Source organism: Giraffa tippelskirchi, chromosome 12 (assembly GCF_054371585.1).
Source record: "Giraffa tippelskirchi isolate mGirTip1 chromosome 12, T2T-mGirTip1v1.2.pri, whole genome shotgun sequence".
In the NCBI taxonomy this organism is placed as follows: domain Eukaryota; kingdom Metazoa; phylum Chordata; class Mammalia; order Artiodactyla; family Giraffidae; genus Giraffa; species Giraffa tippelskirchi.
This window is the reverse complement of record NC_137286.1, coordinates 145,332,745-145,353,015: the sequence shown is the minus strand read 5'-3', so window position 1 is coordinate 145,353,015 and position 20,271 is coordinate 145,332,745. Positions and strand designations below refer to the sequence as shown.

The following is a 20,271-nucleotide window of genomic DNA, read 5'->3' as shown; positions in this document are numbered from 1 at the left end:
TGTCATCGTAGCATCTCTGATGGAGACGCAGGTGCCTCGGTTGTTACCCTCACTTGACTCTGCTTGCTCTGTGTTGCCTTAGAGACAGTGAAGGTGCTGGATAAACCCGAAGGGCACCCTGCCTGCTTAGTAAGTAAGCCAGAGACAGGCACTGTTTGTGATCCCTTACATGTGGAATCTAAAAAACAAAGCAAACTAGTGATTGTAACAAAAAAGAAAAGTTCGTGGATATAGAGAACAAACTAGTGGTTATTAATTGAGGCGGACGGGCAGAGGAAGGTGGGGCGCAGAGAATTAAGAGCGACAAACCACTATGTATAAAATAAACCAGCTACAAGGGTATATTGTACAGCACAGGGAATAGAATCAATATTTCATAATAATTGTAAATGGAGTAGAACCATAAACATTTTAAATCACAATATAGTGCACCTGAAAGTGATATAATATTATAAATCAACTGTATCTCAATCAAAAAACAACAACAGCAACCGTGAAGTCTCCTGGGAGGCAAAGGGACTTCTGGGCTCCATGCACTTAGTGGTAACGTGTGCGGGAAATTCAGCCCAAATCATTTGTCTACTGAGAAACCGTAATCTCATCAATTAAAGAAACGAGTGTGCTAATTGCTGGTGTATCTATTAATATATACCTGTATAGGTTTAAAAAAAAATCAACCTCTAAAGTGCTCAAGTGTCGGGTCCTGTTGTATGAATTCAAAGAAGGAATAATTTTTGTTAGGAACCCTTGAAACCACTTTTCAGAGTGAAGGAGCAAATCTTGCCTGACTTTTTGCCACAGTGTCTTCCGAAAAGTGAACTGATGCTTTTGCAAGCATTAGAAATAATGGGTTTTATTAGGATTTACTTTTTATGAGTGCATCCAATACACTTATTGCAATTGAGATTCCTCCCTCTCAAAAAGCATCCTCTGGGTTAACTCCTCCCCAGACATGGCTCCCCTGTCATTGACCATTTAAGCTTTTTTTGTGATCAGTACTTTCTTCCCAGGTGGCGCCAGTGGTGAACAACCAGCCTGCCAACGCAGGAGACGTAAGAGATGAGGGTTCAATCCCTGTGTCAGGAAGATCCCCTGGAGAAGGAAATGGCAACCCACTCCAGTATTCTTGCCCGGAGAATCCCATGGACAGAGGAGCCTGGCGGGCTACATGGGATCTCAAAGAGTCAGACACGACTGAAGCGACTTAGCAAATATAATCAGTACCTTCTGAGAATCTGGTCTGAAACATGGAGATCCTTGTAGCTAAACCAGTTCTTGTGTCCTCTGTTCTGGACTTCACCCCATCAGCTCCAGCAGAAACTGGAACTTGGATTTGGTGAGTGAAGAGAGAGTCACGAGGAGGCGCTCACAGGGGTGGAGAGGGAGCCAACAGCTAGTCTTCGGTTACACAGGAAAAAGTCATCTTCGTGAGGGAAACAGGATCAGGGTAGCATCTTGAATGAAGAAAGAGCTTGGTGAGCCAAACCCTAGACGCAGGCGACAGTGGGAGGGCGCGGAGATGTGCAGAGATGATACACAGCTTTCATGTGGTGATGGGCCTCATGTCTTTAAGGAACAGGGTGGATGGACAAGAGGATGGGTCCGTCTGTCTGCTCAGGATCCTGAGGTCCGGAGCCTCATGGTCCAGGGTGAAGGTCGCTCAGCGTGGAGGTCAGAGCTGAAAGGAGGCAGGTCCGGACATCCAGGCTACAGATTTCACTCCAGCTGACAACAGGTGCTTGCTGTGCCGGCTGCTCTCGGAGGAGGTTTAGGGGAGAAGGTGTTTGAAGAGGGATGGGAAACCCCAGGCAGGAGTCCACCCTTGGTTCTCAGATGCAGTGAAGATTTCCTAAGAAGGTCCAGGAATAAGACATGGAAAAAATGATGTGTCAGGAAGGTGAGCAGCGTTAATACTCAGTGTTATCTCATCTATATGGACCGCCAGGCTCCTTGCCCCTGTTTTCCAACCACGGCAGAATCACTTAGTAAAGACTAAAAAAGCCTCAAACATTCAGATTCTGTCCTTCAGTCTGTCCACCAAAAACCAGAGCCAGGTTTTAGCCACAGAAAAGACGGAGACCGCTGACCCTCAGGGTGGAGAGAGAGCCCTGGAGGCCCTCAGTCCCCTGGAGTTCAATTTTCCAAGTGGCTCTCCAGAAAACTGCAGAAATGGCCCAGAAGTTCCCCGAGAGGCTCCTACGCAGTGGTGATCTACATTTGTCAACAGTTCTAGAGAATTCTTCAAGGGTGCACAAGATGGTTGTCTGAAATTTGTTATTCATTTTGAGTTCTGCTTCAAGGAAAGATTTTTGTCAGGTGGTTCTCATCCGCTTTTCTTTCTTTTTTAACTTAAATAAAGTGTCATATATCCCTGCTTTAGGAATCTCAGTTAAGACAAAATAAGAAAGGAAGGGGGCCACCCTCTCTTTGGGATTTTGCAGAAAGGTACATTCCGGGGGAAAGTGACAAACCATTGCGTGCAACTTGCATTTTTTTTTTTTCCTGCCACAAAGAATATTGGTTTTTCACATGAATCTGCAATCTAGTTTTTGTTATGTTCTGTGATGCTTTATAATCAACCTCATGCATGTTTCAGAAAAATTCATACCACTCATTAGCATACATCATCACCTGTTCCTTCAGTATCGATTTGAAATTGGGGACGCCCGGTCCCTCCTGGTTTCTCCCTCCCTCCCTCTCTCTCTCTCTGTTTCTCTCTCAGTGAATTACGACCCATTCACGGTCATGGCTGGTGGCCTTCCCTGGTTCAATAAACGTTGGATCGGACATGATGCTTTGCTCTCAGGCTTTAATACTTGAATGAGCCTGCAGGCTTGGCTCCTTCGGAAGGAACGAGATGGGTTCCCTGTGTTTTTGATGTAGGCACTTGTAGAAGGAGGTTCACTAAGAAGCCCTTGTTTCAGGTTCTCAGAGGAGCTCCCCGATAGGAAAGATCTTTCAGCAGCAGGGCTGGGAAGAAAGAACGAGGAGGGAGGCTGTTAGCCATAAGCATTGAGGGGATGGTGTATCAGGAGTTTGGGTTCTAAAGATCAGCTTCTAAGGATTAATTGAAGCAACTGTATCTCAAGGGAGGGGGGAAATGGTTTGTGGGGCAAGGACAGTAGACGCTGTCCTCCTGAGCTGGGGACTTTTCATCTTACAGCTGAATCAATACTCCAACTAATTATTTCTGGTTAACTTTTTATGGGTTTGTAAGACGTTTCTTTTGTTCAGGGTAATAAAGGAGCCATTGTTTGATCAGTGACTGACTAATTATGATAAGTAATTTGAAACATTCTTGATGAAACTTGTCTGTTAATTAGCATCAACAGCAAATGGAAACTAACAGGACAACGAAGTCTCAGTGCCTCCCCCATTCCCTGGAATTGAGGCGGTCTTTCTGTGGCATGCCCAATACACGGAGGCTGCCAATGGTTAAAAAATAACAAACAGGTGGAAAAGTCTGACTCACCATCAAGGAAAAGTCATTGTGAAGTCACACAAAGGAGCACTGAAACATTACAAGTGAGGGGGCGTAAAAGACGTGCCAGCGGGTTGACTTGATCCTACTGGGTAAAGACAGGAGTGTGGCTTCTTTCTTTTTCTGTTTTTTCTTTCTTTAGAGCTTAGGTCCTAAATACATGCATCCCGTGCTGATCTCAACTCAGACTGTTGTTCAGTCGCTCAGTGGTCAGTGGTGTCCCACTCTTTGTGCACATCAGGCTTCCCTGTCCTTCACCATCTCTCGGAGTTTGTTCAGACTCGTGTCCGTTGAGTCGGTGATGCCATCCGACCATCTCATCCTCTGTCACCCCCTTCTCTTTCTGCCCTCATTCTTTCTCAGCATCAGGATCTTTACCAATGAGTCTGCTCTCTGTCTGCATAGGTGGTCAAAGTATTGGAGCTTCAACATCAGTCCTTCCAATGGTATTCAGGGTTGATTTCCTTTAGGATGGACTGGTTGAATCTCCTTGCAGTCCACGGGACTCTCAAGAGCCTTCTCCAGCACCACAGTTTGAAAGAGTCAATTCTTTGGCACTCAGCCTTCTTTATGGTCCAACTCTCACATCCGGACATCACTACTGGAAAAGCTATAACTTTGACTAGATGGACTTTTGTCGGCAAAGTGAACTCAGATACTGTTGATCAATAAAAGTGTGGAACTATGAAATTGCAGTTTGGAATTCTTGATGTTGTCTGACTATATTGTCATTATCATTAACATGGTTAATTTTTTTTAATAAACTCAATGGTACCTTTTCTTTTATGCTTTTAGATTTCTACCTGGACAAGGACTGGTACTATACCCACAGATAGGAGACAAATTGGATATTATTTGCCCTAAGGTGGACTCTAAAACTGTTGGCCAGTATGAATATTATAAAGTTTATATGGTGGACAAAGACCAAGCAGACAGATGCACTATTAAGAAGGAAAATACCCCTCTTCTCAACTGTGCCAGACCAGATCAAGATGTAAAGTTCACTATCAAGTTCCAAGAATTCAGCCCTAATCTCTGGGGTCTAGAATTTCAGAAGAACAGAGATTATTACATTATATGTAAGTATAATTCTATTCATTTATTTTATAGAAATTAGGATAAGCTAAATAGGTTTGTATCATTTTTGTTTCCTTAAAATTATTACGGTGGCAAATAATTTGGTGGGAATCTTTGCTGAAAATTGTCCATTTTTTTGAAAAGAAGCCTTAATTGAATGAAAGACCCTGTACTAGTAATATTCATTAATATAAATACCTAAAGAGAAAGAGCCTCCTAGAGTTTTTGTAGCATTGAAATAAGTGGATATATTTGAATATACTCAGCATCTCTACTGACAAAACCATTTTTAAGAAACATTGGTGAGATTTTGATAGGTGAATCTTGTGCGATGACTTTTATCTTCATCCATCCATCCATCCATCCATCCATTCATTTAGTATTTACTCTGTGCCAGAAACTGTGCATCAGTGCTAGGGGTTCAGCAGTGAGCAAGATGGTAAAATGGTACCCATTCTGCATGGATTGTGTAGGTCAAAGGATGAGAGTTCCAGGCAACCACTATCATACATGGGCAGGCTAAAGCCAGATTTGGAAGAATAATGTTAGGTTTGTTTGATGAATTTCTTTTTTTTTCTCCCCATATAATGAATTTGACACATCCCATGTACTTTTGGGGTTCTATCTGAGCTACTGTTCACTCCTGAGGCTGTGAAATCCAATGAGGCAGGCTGTGCCTACTAGGTACAGGAGTTAGGGTTGTTCCAGGCCCAGGGTATGTCAGAGCCCAGGCTGGGTGCCCGGAACAGCTGTTCACATCATGCAAGCAACACAGTCGCTTTTCTCGGTTTCTTTGGGAGTCTCCCCTGACTCGTCATGATGGGCTCCGGTTTGTCTGGGGCGCTGAGCTGCTGTGTACTGGGAGACCATTTCTGGGTGATCAGACTGAAACTCTCTTGGCTGCTCTTGAGCAATTGTAAAATCAACGATTCACTGACTACTTACTAAGTGCTCAATGTATTGTTTTCTGTTTTTTATTACAGTCATTAGTAATTAAAACAAAGATGGTCATAACCGTCTAATCCTTGTCCTTGGCTGTGAACCTGAAATGCCACAGAGACTGAAAGGCTATTTTTAAACCAGCATAATGCACAGAGAGTGGCTTAGTGAGAATAAGTAACAAAGAAAAAGAGAAAGTGGTGAATTATAGATTTAAAAGCAGAATGACCATACAATGAAAGTAAAAGTATTTATGAGGGATGGGACAAGCAGATGGGGTGGTAATATGTATGAAATAACAGGGAAATCTTTGAAAATGTAAAATAGTCATTAGGTAAAATAAATGGAAATCTTAAGCTTTTGGAAGTCCAACAGTGTCTTTAAAAAAAAAAAAAAAAGACATTTGAAAGTAAGACTTCTTGTTGTTGTTTAGTCACTAAGTCCTGTCTGACTCTTTTGTGACCCCATGAACTATAGCCTGCCAGGCTCCTCTGTCCATGGCATTTCCCAGGCAGGAATACTGGAGTGGGTTGCAACTGCTTTCTCCCAGGGATCTTCCAGACCCAGGGATGGAACCTGGGTCTCCTATACAGCAGGTGGATTCTTTACCACTGAGCCTCCAGGGAAGCCCAACAATGTATATTACATGAGTTTAACTCCAAATCTTTGCATCCAGCTAGTAGGTAGCTTCATAACTAAGAGTGTTAGTCCAATCAGCATCATTGCTGTATCCTGGTTTCCTTCCATGGGTAGGGAGAAGAGAAGTGATGCTTTGGAGCAGTTGTTCATAACCCCCAGAGAGGGACAGTCCAAGTTGCCAGTGGACTGAATTGGAATTGGTGTTGGGTCATTCCCTAGGTGAACTGATGCCAGGGGCCCTGAGACCTGGCTTCTAGTCCTGCTGCCTAAGCTTAATGAGAAAGTTCCTTTATTTCTTTGAATTTTGATTTCTTCTCTAGGAAACGGCTTTTACTGTTATTATTGTTGTTCTGGCTAAAGGTGGAAGTCTCCAGTTCCAAACCATTCATGGTTGGATGTGTACATCTGGTCTAGCATCTCTTGTCAGGGAGGCTCTTTTCCAGCTGAATGGATAGGATCCACTGTAAACTCTTTAAAGACACTGACTTGTAGTATTAACAGATTTATAATACAGGCATCACACTTTTTTTAAGTTTTAGAAGTCAATATTAACTTTTAATTGGGAGTGTATTTTTAAACCTACCAAGTATCCACTGACTTCCCCTAGGAAAGGACATGACGCAATGATGTTCATACTAATTAGTTTTTCTCCTAGACGATTATTTGCTTTGACGTGGGGCAAAATGATATATATGGGTTTTCCTCATTTTGGGAACTGACTTTTTCAGGTGACCTGGGTCAGTCATTAACCTTGGGCTTAATTTGCATAATAAAATCTCCTAATCTTAAATCTTCCAAAGGCAAGGATATTGAGACCATTTGGTCTTTTTTTCATTACATTCTGATTCTTAATTGCCTCAAAGACAAACAGTTTATATAAGCTACAGTTTTTTTTTTTTATCATGTCTTTACATTTTTTTAAGAAGTTTATAAAATAACTATCTGTTCTGAAGTGATCCATTGTCAAAGGAAGCTCAATCTCAGAAAAACACTCCAGTGAATACTAGGCAAGCAACCCTAACTGTGTCCTCAGCCTTATTTGTGTCAAATTTATGCTTGGTTTCCAGTTGCTTTTTAGAAGTGATAACCCAGAAGGATTTGCTTGCTTCCAAATATCAAATTGGGACTCATTATCACTGGTTTCTTTGAAATCATTTAGTAACTCACCTGCATTATCTCTGGGGCTTCCCTGGTGACTCAGATGGTAAAGAATCTGCCTGCAATGCAGAAAACTGGGATTCGATCCCTGGGTCGGGAAGATCCCCTGAAAAAGGCCATGGCAACCCACTCCAGTATTCTTACTGGGAAACCCCATGGACAGAGGAGCCTGGTGGGCTAGTCCATGGGGTCGCAAAGAGTCAGACATGACTGAGCGACTAACACTTTCACTTTGTATTATCTCTGCCTTCCACAGCAGAGATTCAGCTCTTGTGGCCTTGTTAACCAGGATATTTCTAGATCTAAGCATGGTATGGGCTGTGAAGTTGATGCTTAAGAGTTATTTATTTATGTATTTTTTTTATCAATAGTTATTCATGAAAAGAGAAGAATAAATAAACAAATGGCTGAAGGATTTGAACAGTTAAAAAAAAAAGGAGAATTAATAATTCAGAGCTGAATGAATCAGCAGTTTTGGTGTAGAGGTCCTTTGCAGTATTAACCCTCACGAAGGTCCCTTGGGTTGGTCAGCCAGCCAAAGCATAAAATCTTGCAAAATACCTGCAAAGAGGTTTTCATCACACTACCAAAAACGTGTGAGTCAGAGGCGGTGACAATGAATGCCCTTGTGTGGATAATTTTTAAGTGAAACTTGCCCACAGCCCAGCTGTTAGGAAGAACACCGCCTGCCCAGGGCACCTCCCAATTTACCCTTGTGTGGTTGTTACGTTCTTTTACCGCAAATCCGTAGCCAAGATGTGGATTTGTGGAACAGTTTAAAAGACATCATTTCTAACGATTGTTTGATTGATTAAACGTTGTTCTGTAACTCCACCCTGCTGTGTTCACAGTGGTCCTTCCGAAAGCCGCCCCTCGGGAAAGTCTTCTTGAGAAACGCTGAATGAATTTGAATGAGTCACCATTTCATAGGCCCATCATGGGTTTCATTCTCCAAAGCAATTTTTTTTTTAAATGTTATCAGAGCATATAAAATTGGAAAGCTCCTCAGTCAGCTTTGCTATTTTTTAGGCATAAACTCCACTTCTGAGCAAAATTGCAAAATAAATTAAAATGTTTGCACACAAATATAAGGAAACACCATTCTTAAAGAATCAAAACAAAACAGCAGATTCCGTTCCCGTAGTTTTGTGGAGTGTTTTCCTTTTTCCTGTTTGTTTTTCTTTTTAGTTTTTGATTTCCTTATTTCTGGGAGTAAATGTAGCACCTGGCACTAAATATACTCAATAGACACTTCTCTGGTGGTCCAGCAGTTAAGATTTCATGCTGCCAGTGGAGGGGGCACAGGTTCGATCCCTGCTCGAGGAACTAACATCCTACATGCTGAGTGATGTGGCCAAAAGATTAAAAAAATATATACATAAATGAAAAATAAAATATGCTGAATGTAGTATAAGCCCTTTCCCTAGCAAAGTCATTATGGGAGGTTTCAGATGTCCTTCTTCACATAGATTTATTTTAGAATATATATGTGGTCTCTGCAGTTGATTATGGGCTTTAGTTGATGACTTATTTACATGACAAAGGTGGCAAAAGCTGTATTTCCCTCACGGAACATCATCAAGTTCAAGAATATGACAGTATGAGCCTGTCACTTATCTGACTTTGGGGCAGGGATTTGTGTCTGATACCTGGCATAGAATTGCCTTGCATATAAATTCAAGAATTAAACACATTTTTACTTTTAACCTACAACTGTTGGCTTCATAGATTGGCATGCACTACTCCATGGGGTCGCAAAGAGTTGGACACGACTGAGCGACTGAACTGAACCGATTGGCTTTGTCATAGAATGCTCATCAACTCTTTGCAACCACATGGACTATAGCCTGCCAGGCTCCTCTGTCCATGGGATTCTCCAGGCAAGGATACTGGAGTGGGTTGCTGTTTCCCTCTCCTGGGGGATCGTCCCCATCCAGGGATTGAACCTGCATCTCCTGCCTTGGCAGGCAGATTCTTTACCACTGAGCCACGTGGGAAAACCCAGTTGGGAGCTCGGAGTCAGGCACAGCTTCTCGAATGTCCTTCAACAAGGAACTGAAGCGGTCTCCACCTCAGGCCCCTCATCTGTCAGCTGGGGATGATGTGCCTTTAAGTGGGGTGCTGTATGTGACGTGCTTACTGCCATGGCAGGCCCCCAAGACCCCCCAACTGGGGGTCTTTTTGGGGTGGGGCAGACAATGGAGGGATGTGAGAGGCAGGAGATTAAAAGCAAGCCTGTGCGCTCCTGCGAGCTGGCAGGCGGGGAGGATGCGCTCCAAAAGTGTCATTTATTTGAAAAACCATCCACAAAATGAAACTCCAGAGACTTTACAAGTTTCAGTAATGCTGCGTAACTTAATTATAAGACCTTCCCTCTTTTTTGTCTTCTTGGAGTGTTATAAAAGTTCTTTTGTCCTTGGGCTTTCCTTACCGAGAAACATGCATTTATGGACCTTTTTGTCGGAGGAATTGCCCAAGCTTGTTAGCAGATCCTCTGTAAGACCCAAAAGAGACAGACTGGGCGGAGTCTTCTACATGTATAATCATCTCCCACTTAGCATCTTACCAGCCTTGCCAGGTCCGTTTCTCTGTTCCCTGTTACACAAAGGAGATGCTGTGTTTTTATTGATCATTTCCACAGCATCCCCACGTGGTATACATGTTCTAGAGAAAACACAGGCGTCACAGTTGCCTTGTCACTGAGACGAACTGAGACTGTACTTCCTTTCACTGGTCTGACCATGAGAAGCATCGTTTCTGTTATTTTTAGCGTAACATAAAATCCTTTTATGACCATACTGGAGGCTTTCTCACGGAGTACATCAGTAAGGCTCCTTGTTCAATTTAATATGAATAAAGCTTAAATTCTTTATAATTTCAGGAATAAAATCTCAACTTCTGCTTCACTGGAGCTTGTGCTGGGAAATGCCTAGCTTGCAGGTCTGGTGGAGTCATGGCCATTGGGGTATTTATCCCGTATCTCTTGGGGTTTAGGAGGATTAAGCTATTGTAGGTTGAGACTCTGTTCATGTTCAATGGCGTCACCTTGGCGGTAGTGACAGCTTATCTTATTTAAAGCTAGACAGAGATTGTCCTATGAGCACCATTCCTTTTTCCCAAAATAACCTATGAATGGACAAGATGACTCTGGTCCTTAAAGCAATGGGGAGAGACTAAAAGCCTCTCATGTAAAATAAGAGTACATGAGGGGTGAAGGCAATTCCTTGGAAAAAAAAAAAGAATTATTTAGGAATTGCTCAGAATAAAACTGCCTTTACTGTTTCATAAAATACATCTTAATATCCCTAGCACCTGTATTTATAGCTTTTGCAAAGTTTACTTAGACTTGTAAATAATTGAACAGTCCTGGAGACTTGGTGGAAGCATGAGAACGCGTTTCTTTCTTAATAGCCTTTAAATATTTATCATGAAAATCAAAATTTAAACCAAAATAAAGTACTTCAAGAAATAGCCAAGAGGCATTAGACAGACATGAAAAGATTACTTGGCAAGAACTTATTTATATCATTCTTAAGAGTCCCGGGTTTGTTCCTAACAGATTGAAATCTCAGGCTCTGGGTGTTTGATCACTTACAAGAAGGTGTTATGGCCTCACATACTCTGTGTCACTGTGCAGTCTCAAAACACAGGTGACAGAGGAATTTTTATCACCGTGAGAAAACAGAAACTTGGGAAGTGTGACTAGTTTAGTGCAGTTCACATGGCCATGCAGTGTCAGGGGCAAAACTGAAACCAGAGTTTTCAGACCCTTAGACCAGCATCGTTAGATTATGACAGCGCTGCTTGGGGTTGTCAAGCACATACATGTGTGCAGATGGAGAGGAAAGATAGTCTACAGCCAGAGCGTACTGCATACTGGGACACACATGTCACATACATAGTGACAGCAGAGAGAGCATATATACATACAAAGTGCATGCATGGCCGAAGCACGCATGGATACCCAGACACCCAAGCATGGATACTCACCATGGATACCCAGAGAGCTCTGTGCTTGTATCAGACATGTTGGACCAGAGGTGCTGGCCTGTGTTGGGTAAATGTATAACTAGCCTCAGTCTTCCCTGGTGGCTTAGATGGTAAGGAATCTGCCTGCAATGCAGGAGACCCGGGTTCCATCCCTGGGTTGGGAAGATCCTTGGAGAAGGGAATGGCTACCCACTCCAGTATTTTTGCCTGCAGAATCCCCATGGACAGAGGAGCCTGGTGGGCTACAGTCCATAAGGTTGCAAAGAGCCAGACATGACTGAGTGACCAGGCGTGATCACAGCGATGACTAACTTCAATCATATGCCCCGAAATTGACCTCCGGAAATTCTGTAAAGCAGTAGGAAAGTAGAAAGGGCCATTGGTTAACAGTGGTTGTAGTGGCAATTTGTCAGATCATCTGAATTTTCATTTTTCTTTTTAGAGCTACTATCAGTCAATTCCACTTCTCCAGTAAAACGGAGCTTTGTGTTTTATCAAGTACAGTTAACCCTTGAACAGCACAGGTTGAACTGGTTGGATCCACTTATGTGCAGATTTTTTCAGTAGTAAATATTCCAGCACCTTAAGATCTGCTGTTGGTTGAATTCGAGGATATGGAAGAACCACGGGTACGGAGGGCCCACTGTAAACCAGACTCGGATTCCCGACTGCTCGGGGGTTGGGGTCTCTAACCCTAATGTTGTTCACAGGTCCAGTGTACTTTGCCTGTCAATGAGAAGTGGCTAAATAGTAAAACTAAAAATAATAAAAAAATCTCTCAAGTGTACAAAAGGGGTAATAAGAGACTTCAGATTTCCTTAGACAAGTATAAGGGTACAGTTTGTGTGGATGGATGGGTGGGTGGGTGGATGGAGGGAGGGAGGGAGGGATGGGTGGATGGATGGATGGATGGATGGAGCAAGGGATGGATGGATGGATGGGTGGATGGATGAATGGGCAGGCAAAACCTCTGGGAAGAGCACAGTTGATCACTTCACAGAGGAGCCAGGCTGTGTGTCGTTAAAGACTGTCCTGCTTTGCAAATGTCTTTTTGCCTTGGTGGAGTAACACAGTTTCATTGTTCCTGATGTTAAATCAGGAGCTGAAGGTGTTCTTTTATTGAAGCAAACATGTGGAAAATGGCTGTGGCTTCTTGGAGTCTAGGACGTGTCTCCTGAATGGAATTAGGTTCATGTGTAGGGCAGATTCAGACAGGGCACTTTATCGGGGTTCCTGCTGGTCTCTAGGTGGTCAAAGCAAATAACATCATGTCCATCTGAGCTATTATGCCCTGAGAGTGGTGCATTTTCTCATCTGCAGTGTGATGTTCTAAACTGTCAGCAAGCATTAATTCAGTCACTGGTGAAGCCCTACCACCCAGAGATGAGCTCTGCCTCAGATGGAAGTTTTCCACTTCAGTGCCGCGGTCTCCCAATTACTGGGTCATTAATATCATTGCCTGTGATTAGGGACGAGCAGGAGGCTTGTGGGCTGTACCCACCCCACCATGAACTTTTTACTCTGACCCTTCACTATCTAGAGGTTTCCACATCTCCACAAAGATATTTTAATGATGAAGACCGTTAAACACTCAGGAGTGGACTAGAAATCGTGTGCTGGAAATAATTTGCCCAAACATACGCTTCTTCATGGCCAAAATGTTTTTATTAGATATTATCACTCTCTCTTGACTGGGAAGTCTCATTTTTATTAAAAAAAAAAAAATCAGAATGCTAAAGTAAAGCTAATATAGACAATAGGGCATTATGTTTTATCTTTAGAACTCTGACCTCATTCTTTTTTTAATGTGAGTTTGGTCATTCTATTGAAGTGATCATCTGGCCCTCTAATTTTTTTTTTTTTTTTTTTTTGAACCGGAGCCATGGCAATGAAAGTCTGCAATCGTAACTAACCACTAGGCCACCAGGGAGTTGGCACCCTATTTTTAAAATATGATTCCTCTTTTGAAGTAGATTTTGGCCCATATTAAAGTTGACTCTCATGTGTAGAAGGTGATTATTCTTTTACCATTAACGATCACATTCTCTCAATTCTGAATCATTGTGACACTCTCTTAAAGCACACTTGATGCAAAGTTTTTTCTTTTTTTTAAATCTTGTTGAAATTTTTATTTTGCCTAATGAGAGATCCTACCTGCATAAATCATTATCACTTGTAGCAATAAAATTTTAAACTCTGAAAGGAATGTTTTCCCACAACAGAATTTGTGAAAAATCAAGACATCAAGGTGTTGCAAGCTATATTTTGAGGAAAATAAGTAAGCCACTCATAAAGGACCCCGTGTGTTTAAGCCTGCCTCTTGTTTAAAAGAGGGGCCCGGTGATTTATTTCTGGGACTGTTTGATCTTTCTCAGCCAAATGTCAGAGCAGCCGTTGAGCCTGGGAGGGATTTCTGTCATCGGCATGTACCTGCGATGTGTGCCCACACTTACACACACACATTTGCTGCTTCTCCTTTTCCCATTTTTTCCCCACTCTGGTTTTATGTGTGGTCGGTGGCTGTTCAGGGCTGTCTCATCAAAGCTGACTATGGCTTTTAGCATCTTCAGTGATTGCCCCTACCTTGAACTTTGTATGTACTTCCTCATGGTGAAGGGGTTTTATGATTAAGCTGTGATGGAACTTCTTATGCTGTGAGGGTCATATTCATTATTTTCAATTATTACTGTTCTCTCAATTGGCTGAATTCTCTCAACATCCAAGTCTCGTATGACACAGGAGATGTCATCACATGTTAGCGCCCTTAGACTCAGTTCTGTGTAGTATCTTCATATCTTCCCTGTTCCCCAAAAGAGTAACATGTGGAAAAGTAACAGGTCATACAAGTTTTTAGTGAACACACAAACAGAAGCAGCTCACTAAACTGTTTCAAGGTTGTTACATTTTTCAAAACTCTCATTACTGAGTTGTCAGTAGAATAGCCTATCACTGTTCATGGTGAGCATTTAAAATTGAGGAAATAAAATTATACCATTTTACCCAAGAGCATTCATTTGCACTGGATACCCATATCTTTGTCACTACATGCATACTAAGTTGCTTCAGTCGTGTCCGACTCTTTGAGACCCCGTGGACTATAGCCCGCCAGGCTCCTCTGTCCATGGGATTTCCCAGGCAAGAATCCTGGAGTGGGTTGCCATTTCCTTCTCCAAGGAATCTCTCTGACCCAGAAATCAGACCCTCGTCTCATGTCTCCTGCATTGCCAGGAGGTTCTTTACCACTGGCGCTACCTGCAAAGTAGGTATCTTTACTTGTATCTTTACTTGTATTTTAATATGGTAGAAGGGGCTAAATTGTGACCCTCATTTTTAATTCATTTTTTCAAATCATTGTCTAGTGGAGAAACTAACTGAATGTGTTGTATAGAAGTTACTGGGGCTAAGCCAGTTAGTTATTACCTCCAAATGCCTGATTTACTGCTTTAAAATGTCAAAACACACCCAGAATGATGTGGGGTTAAGTTCAAGTGACTCTTCCCATCATTACTGGAACAATGTTTCCTTGGGTGAAAAATGCACACGTCCTGTATCTTCCTTTGTATCTTTCTTTCTTCAGATCGAGACTTTTAGAAGTATCTATAAAACTTTCACTCTAAGATCAGGCATTCTGGGATGAAATGCCATATGATTTGAATTAATGCTGAACTTTTTTTGATACTGCGCCAAGCAAAAAGAGCGAGGACCTTGGAAAACCATGGTGGTGTATTCACCATTTCTTTAACTATAAAACCACGGAGGAAAGCATATAAAAAAGAAGTTAGAAGTGATTTTTTTTTTCATCTTCCTTTTGACACATTATACAGATGTTTTTGTTTCAAAAGTTTTTATTAATTAAAGCAAACGGCAAGTTACTTTTGGCATTTAGTGATTGTTATCATCTCCATGTTTAGAATTTTTCTTCAAAGTTGGCATATTAAAGGATAGCTGTGATACCTAGGGCATTAAACTACATTGAGTTCAAGAAACTGAGTCCCTATGTCTTTAATATATATTTTGAATATGCATCATATATTTTGAATTTGAATTCATGTCAGGGTGTGAAGTAGGTAGATCTCAGCTCCCTGGGTTGTGTGTTCATATTAAGTAGTTATATTTTTCTCAGCCTTCTGGTTTTCAACTTACATAGCTCAGTTCTTTTTTTTTTCTTTTAGAAACTCAAATTTTTGCCTCCTCTGCTGGAAGAGAACAGTAACTCAGTCGATGTATCACCTGTATTTTAGTGTCATCGCTTTACTTTTCAAGTTTCTTACTTTGTTTGTTTCTTTTAGTTCCTCAGTTTGCCAGGTAATAGGCTTCAAGTGCTTCCAGTTCTTGAGTTGAGTTTTGAGAGACCCATGTGTAGAAGGGCTGCCCGAAGAAGCCAAAATTAGCAAGGCCAGCATCGGATGACACGGGGGACAAGGATAGTGCCAAGAAGATGATGTTGATAGAGGATTTTCATAAAATGCTCTTTGTTTCATAACCAAATAAGAGCAAATTATGTCATGTGCAGTTTTATATGGACACAAAGTGTTTATTCTTACTAGAAAACTGAACTCTCTCATTTCCTAACCCCGTATGCTTATTATCTGTCTCTCTTTGGTGGATCTCTCTGATGAGAAAAATATTTGCTTTGGGGATGTCCATCAACCCCCCCGACTCAATCTGGCCCCATCCCAGGAAGCTACATTTTAAAATGGTCTAGGGACTTCCCTGGCGGCCCAGTGGCTAAGACTCTGCGCTTCCAATGCAGGGGCGAAGGTTTGATCCCTGGTCAAGGAACTAAGATCCCACAAGCTGAGAGGTGCAGCCAAGAAAATAAATAAATAAAATAGTATGAACTACCCTGCATAGGCTCTCTCGAGGTTTCATTCTTTCCATCATCCCCTAAGAATGATGCATGACTTCGTCAGGAGGTGCCTACTCTGTGGGATTTCTTGGTGCTGACCTCTCTGTGGATGGGACAGACCCGTGTATGCATCGGCACACAGCCAGCAGTTAATTCCCCATCCAGTTACCAAAGTAGAAGACTGAAATAAAAACAGCCAGAATCCAAGACTCCATCTCACCCACTCCCGGGGGCAGAGCCATAACCACCAAGTGAAGACACATTAAAATGCGATAGGACTTCCCCTCCGTGGGCACAGTCTAAAAACACAGCCAGAAATGCAGCCTGCCTTGCCCACTGGGTCTCCTCTATTACTCAGATCACCAGCATACTGCCTACCTGCAGCGGGGGAGAAACCGCACTTAAGTCCGCGTACAAATAAACGGGCAGGTACAGGCGTTCGCAGAGTAGTTTTCAGATGTGAAGAGAACTTTTAGGCAGGATGAACTCAGGGTATTCCCCCCCACTGAGCTATGATCTCCACCCACTTAAAATCAGGCTCTGGAGGAACAAGCTAGTGATTTCAATACACTCGCTCAGTGCAATTAGATCCCAGAAGCAAAAGATTTTAAAAGCAGGCTATAAAATGCCCATGTATCTTTATGAACCCTCCTTTCTAACTAGATAGAGATACTTTTCTGATAATTTTTGTTTGATAAAATCTAGTTTTTCTCTGAGTCAAGGGGGAAAAAAAAGTCTGGGCACTAAAAGCTTAGATATAACAATGTTATTTTTTCTCTCTCTAAATGATTAAATGCAATTTCATCCATTTAGTACAGTCATACTATGATTGTGGTGGCATTAGATGATGCTGGTTGAGAGATGCAAAGAAAAATTAAGTAGAATGAGGTTAGCAATTTATTTTTACCTTCTCCCAGTTAAAAATTCCCAATACATTCAAATCAACAATAAGAATTATTGCAAAATTGTCTCCTGCAGTAGAAGTAGATTTTACTCCCAAGTATTAGCAATTTCTTGTTGTATTTCAAAGTCAGCCACTAAGCCTTTTAAAGCTTGTTGGTGACTAGCTGTTGCAGCAGAAATCAGAATATTAATCTTGAGGCTTTATTTCAGAGTTTGAGGCCAATAAAGAGGTGTCATCAGGTCAGAAGACCTTCAGCTATACCATTTCTCAAGGCGGGGAGGGGGGGCGGAGGGCAAGGGAGGGCAGGGGACACCTCTAGAATTGGGACCACATGCCCTACACTCCTTGATAAGAAGGTCCTGTGTACCACACACTTTGTCACACACAGGGAGGAGTACCAGAGTGCGGGTACTTCTGCCCCAGAATGTGAACTTGTACTCCTTGATTAGTTTTTACTGTGAGATTAAATATAAAATAAGTTGAAGTTACTCTGAGTTATTTTATGATTGAACTTGCTGTGAAGTTTACCTTCTGAAGTCTCCATCTTAAAACAGGGTTTTCCTAGACAGCTTACGTCATTCCTAACTCAGGACAGAAATCCTTTTGTGCTGGAACATATAACTGTATTTTTTTTTTTTTTTGACTGAGCTGCATGGTTTGTGGGATCTTAGTTCCCTGACCAGGGATTGAATTCGGGCCCTCATCATGGAGAATGCCAAGTCCTAACCACTGGACTGCCAGGGAATTCCCTCTTGACTGTATTTTAAAGCTTAGCCCCCCTTTTTAATATTTTTTTTATCTTTTTTAAAGTTTTTATTGGAGTATAGTTGCTTGGCAATGTTGTGTTAAGTTTCTACTGTACAGCAAAGTAAATCAGCTATACATGCACGTATATCCCCTCTTGTTTGGATTTCCTTCCCATTTTGGTCATTGAGTATAGAGTTCCCTGTGCCGAACAATGGAGTATCAACAGCGTATATGTGTCAGGACCTACTGTACAGCACAGGGAACTCTGCTCAGCGTTACGTGGCAGCCTGGATGGGAGGTGAGTTTGGGGGAGAATGGAGTCTCCCCCAAAGGCTGAGTCCCTTCGCTCTTCGCCTGAAGCTACCACAATATTGTTAATCGCTAGACTCCGATACAAAATGACAAGTTAAAAAAAAGCAACAGGGTATATGTATCAATTCCAATCTCCTAATTCATCCTACCCACTCCCCACTTAGCACCCTTTTTAAAAGCCAAATATTGGGGATGCTAAAACAAACATTAGGAATGAATTTTTCAGTATCTTCCAGTAACTTTGCAACTTCCAAGTGGACTTAGAGGGGAGGGATGCGGAGTCCAGAATGTAGCAGGAGAACCATCCGCAGTCACAGTGTTCTGCTCCTGGCCCCCCTCCCCCCTCATCCCCACCCTTCCCCACCCACCCCAGCAGTGGCCTCGGCCTCAAGAACACAGCTAAAGCTGCACCTTCAGGTTTCCTTCTGGAAATCTCCAGGGCTTGAGGGTTTTTTTCTTTTTTTCCTCCCCAAGGAATAAAAAAATGTCCACAGTTGGAGATGCAAAGCAGTCTTATTCTCCCACTACACAATTTTCTGCCTGCCACGTATAGTCTGTGGGTGCTAAATTATAGGTTGCTGTTTGATTTGAATACTTCTGGAGTTCTTTATGTTTAGGGGCTCCTCAGACATCACTTTGAGTAAACCAAAGGGAGCTCTCCATGGAGGCACTGGTATTCGGTATTCGGAAAAGGCACTGACCTATAAATTAAAATCAAAAGAAAAGTCACTCGAATTATGTGCACCCCTCCTGCCTCCAGATTGACGAAGTGGAAGTTGGCTGTCATTTCTGCCTCTGCAGGTGCAGTTCTGAATGTTACTCACCAGCGACTCTTCTCTGCTCTGACTTGCCTATCCTTTCTTGTATTCCCTTATTTTTTCCTTTTAGACCTGAATCTTTGATCTTTTTACATCAAGGTTAAATAAATAAATCTATATTCCTTCCCCTTACCTGGTTGTTTTTTTTTTTTTCTTCTATCAACCTTCAAATCTTATTTTTATCATTTATCAGCTCAATGTTAAAGTTTTAGCAAGGAACACTTAGTCATTGAACTTCGCATTGGGGTGCATTTATGTGGGTATGAATTAGAAAAGACGGGAATTCCACTTCCGTTGAGTAGTTAAACCTTTGAGACTGTCAGCCAGATAAAGACATCAGCTTTTCACCATTTTTTTCTGTATAAAAACATATCCTAAATTTTGAGAAAAATCAAGTGACATTTATAGCACTGCTCTGATGTTGCTCAGAAAGAGTGCCTGCTCACACTTACCCATACTATTCTAGGCCTTTGGGAGGAAAAGATACTTTGAAATTTAAGCCCAGGTTTGGAAAAAACAAAAAGCAAAGAAGACATAAAATGGAAAGAAAAAATTAAAATTTTTTAGAGTCGCCAAAGCATGCAAGCTTCTTAGGTATTTGTTCTAACTTATCTGCCAAAGATTTTCTCAGTCGTCTACAAGAGGATACTATCTACTTTTTACTCTTAAAAAAAAATTATGATGGCAATTTTTGTCCATTTTCCCAGGAGAAACTCAGTGTCAGCAAGAACAGAAGAGTAAGATATGATTGTGAGCCCGGACTTTAAGGAAGCACTCAGATAAGCAAAGAGATATTTATACACACAAGAGGCAGCCATTGTTATTAAGGAAAACAGTAGAAGTAAAAGTCAGTAACTCGAGAACACAAAAACGAGTCAACCCAGGCCTTGTTTTCCAGCTCAGATAATTATCCACAGCATACATATTTCCTTGCACACCTGTCCAGATTTGTCTGCTGTCCTACCGTTTGGGAAACAAACAGCCCATTAAAAGAATGTCTTTGGATGTATTTTTATCAGAAAGTTCAGTGCTTTTAAAAGTATAGAGTTAGTAGGCACAACTTTGGTAATTAGAGAAGGGAGAATACTCTGAGGGTACAATGGTTAGGAATCTGGGCTTACCGTAGGGACCACAGGTTTGATTCCTGGTCAGGGAACTAAATCCAGAATGCCACACAGCATGACCAAAAAAGGGGGGGGAAAAAAAGAGTAAAAAAAAAAATAGAAAAAGATTTATACTGCAGAATTGGATATGAAACACTTATGTTCCCTGCCCCTTGAACTGTGGAGGAATAGAAGTGTCTAAACGTCCACCTCCTTTTCTCGTCCGGAACTTGACCTGTAATTTAAATCCAGTC

At 41.8% G+C, this 20,271-nt stretch overlaps 1 protein-coding gene across 3 annotated transcripts in view; it reads left to right on the top strand.

Annotated features, from left to right (window-relative positions):
* EFNB2 (ephrin B2) overlaps positions 1–20,271 on the top strand; it is a 47,054-nt gene that overhangs the window by 21,271 nt on the left and 5,512 nt on the right. For all 3 annotated transcript variants that reach the window (XM_081550472.1, XM_081550473.1, XM_081550471.1), the window contains exon 2: positions 4,277–4,560. In XM_081550472.1, coding sequence (XP_081406598.1) covers positions 4,277–4,560 — 284 coding nt within the window. The remainder of the gene's footprint in view (positions 1–4,276; positions 4,561–20,271) is intronic.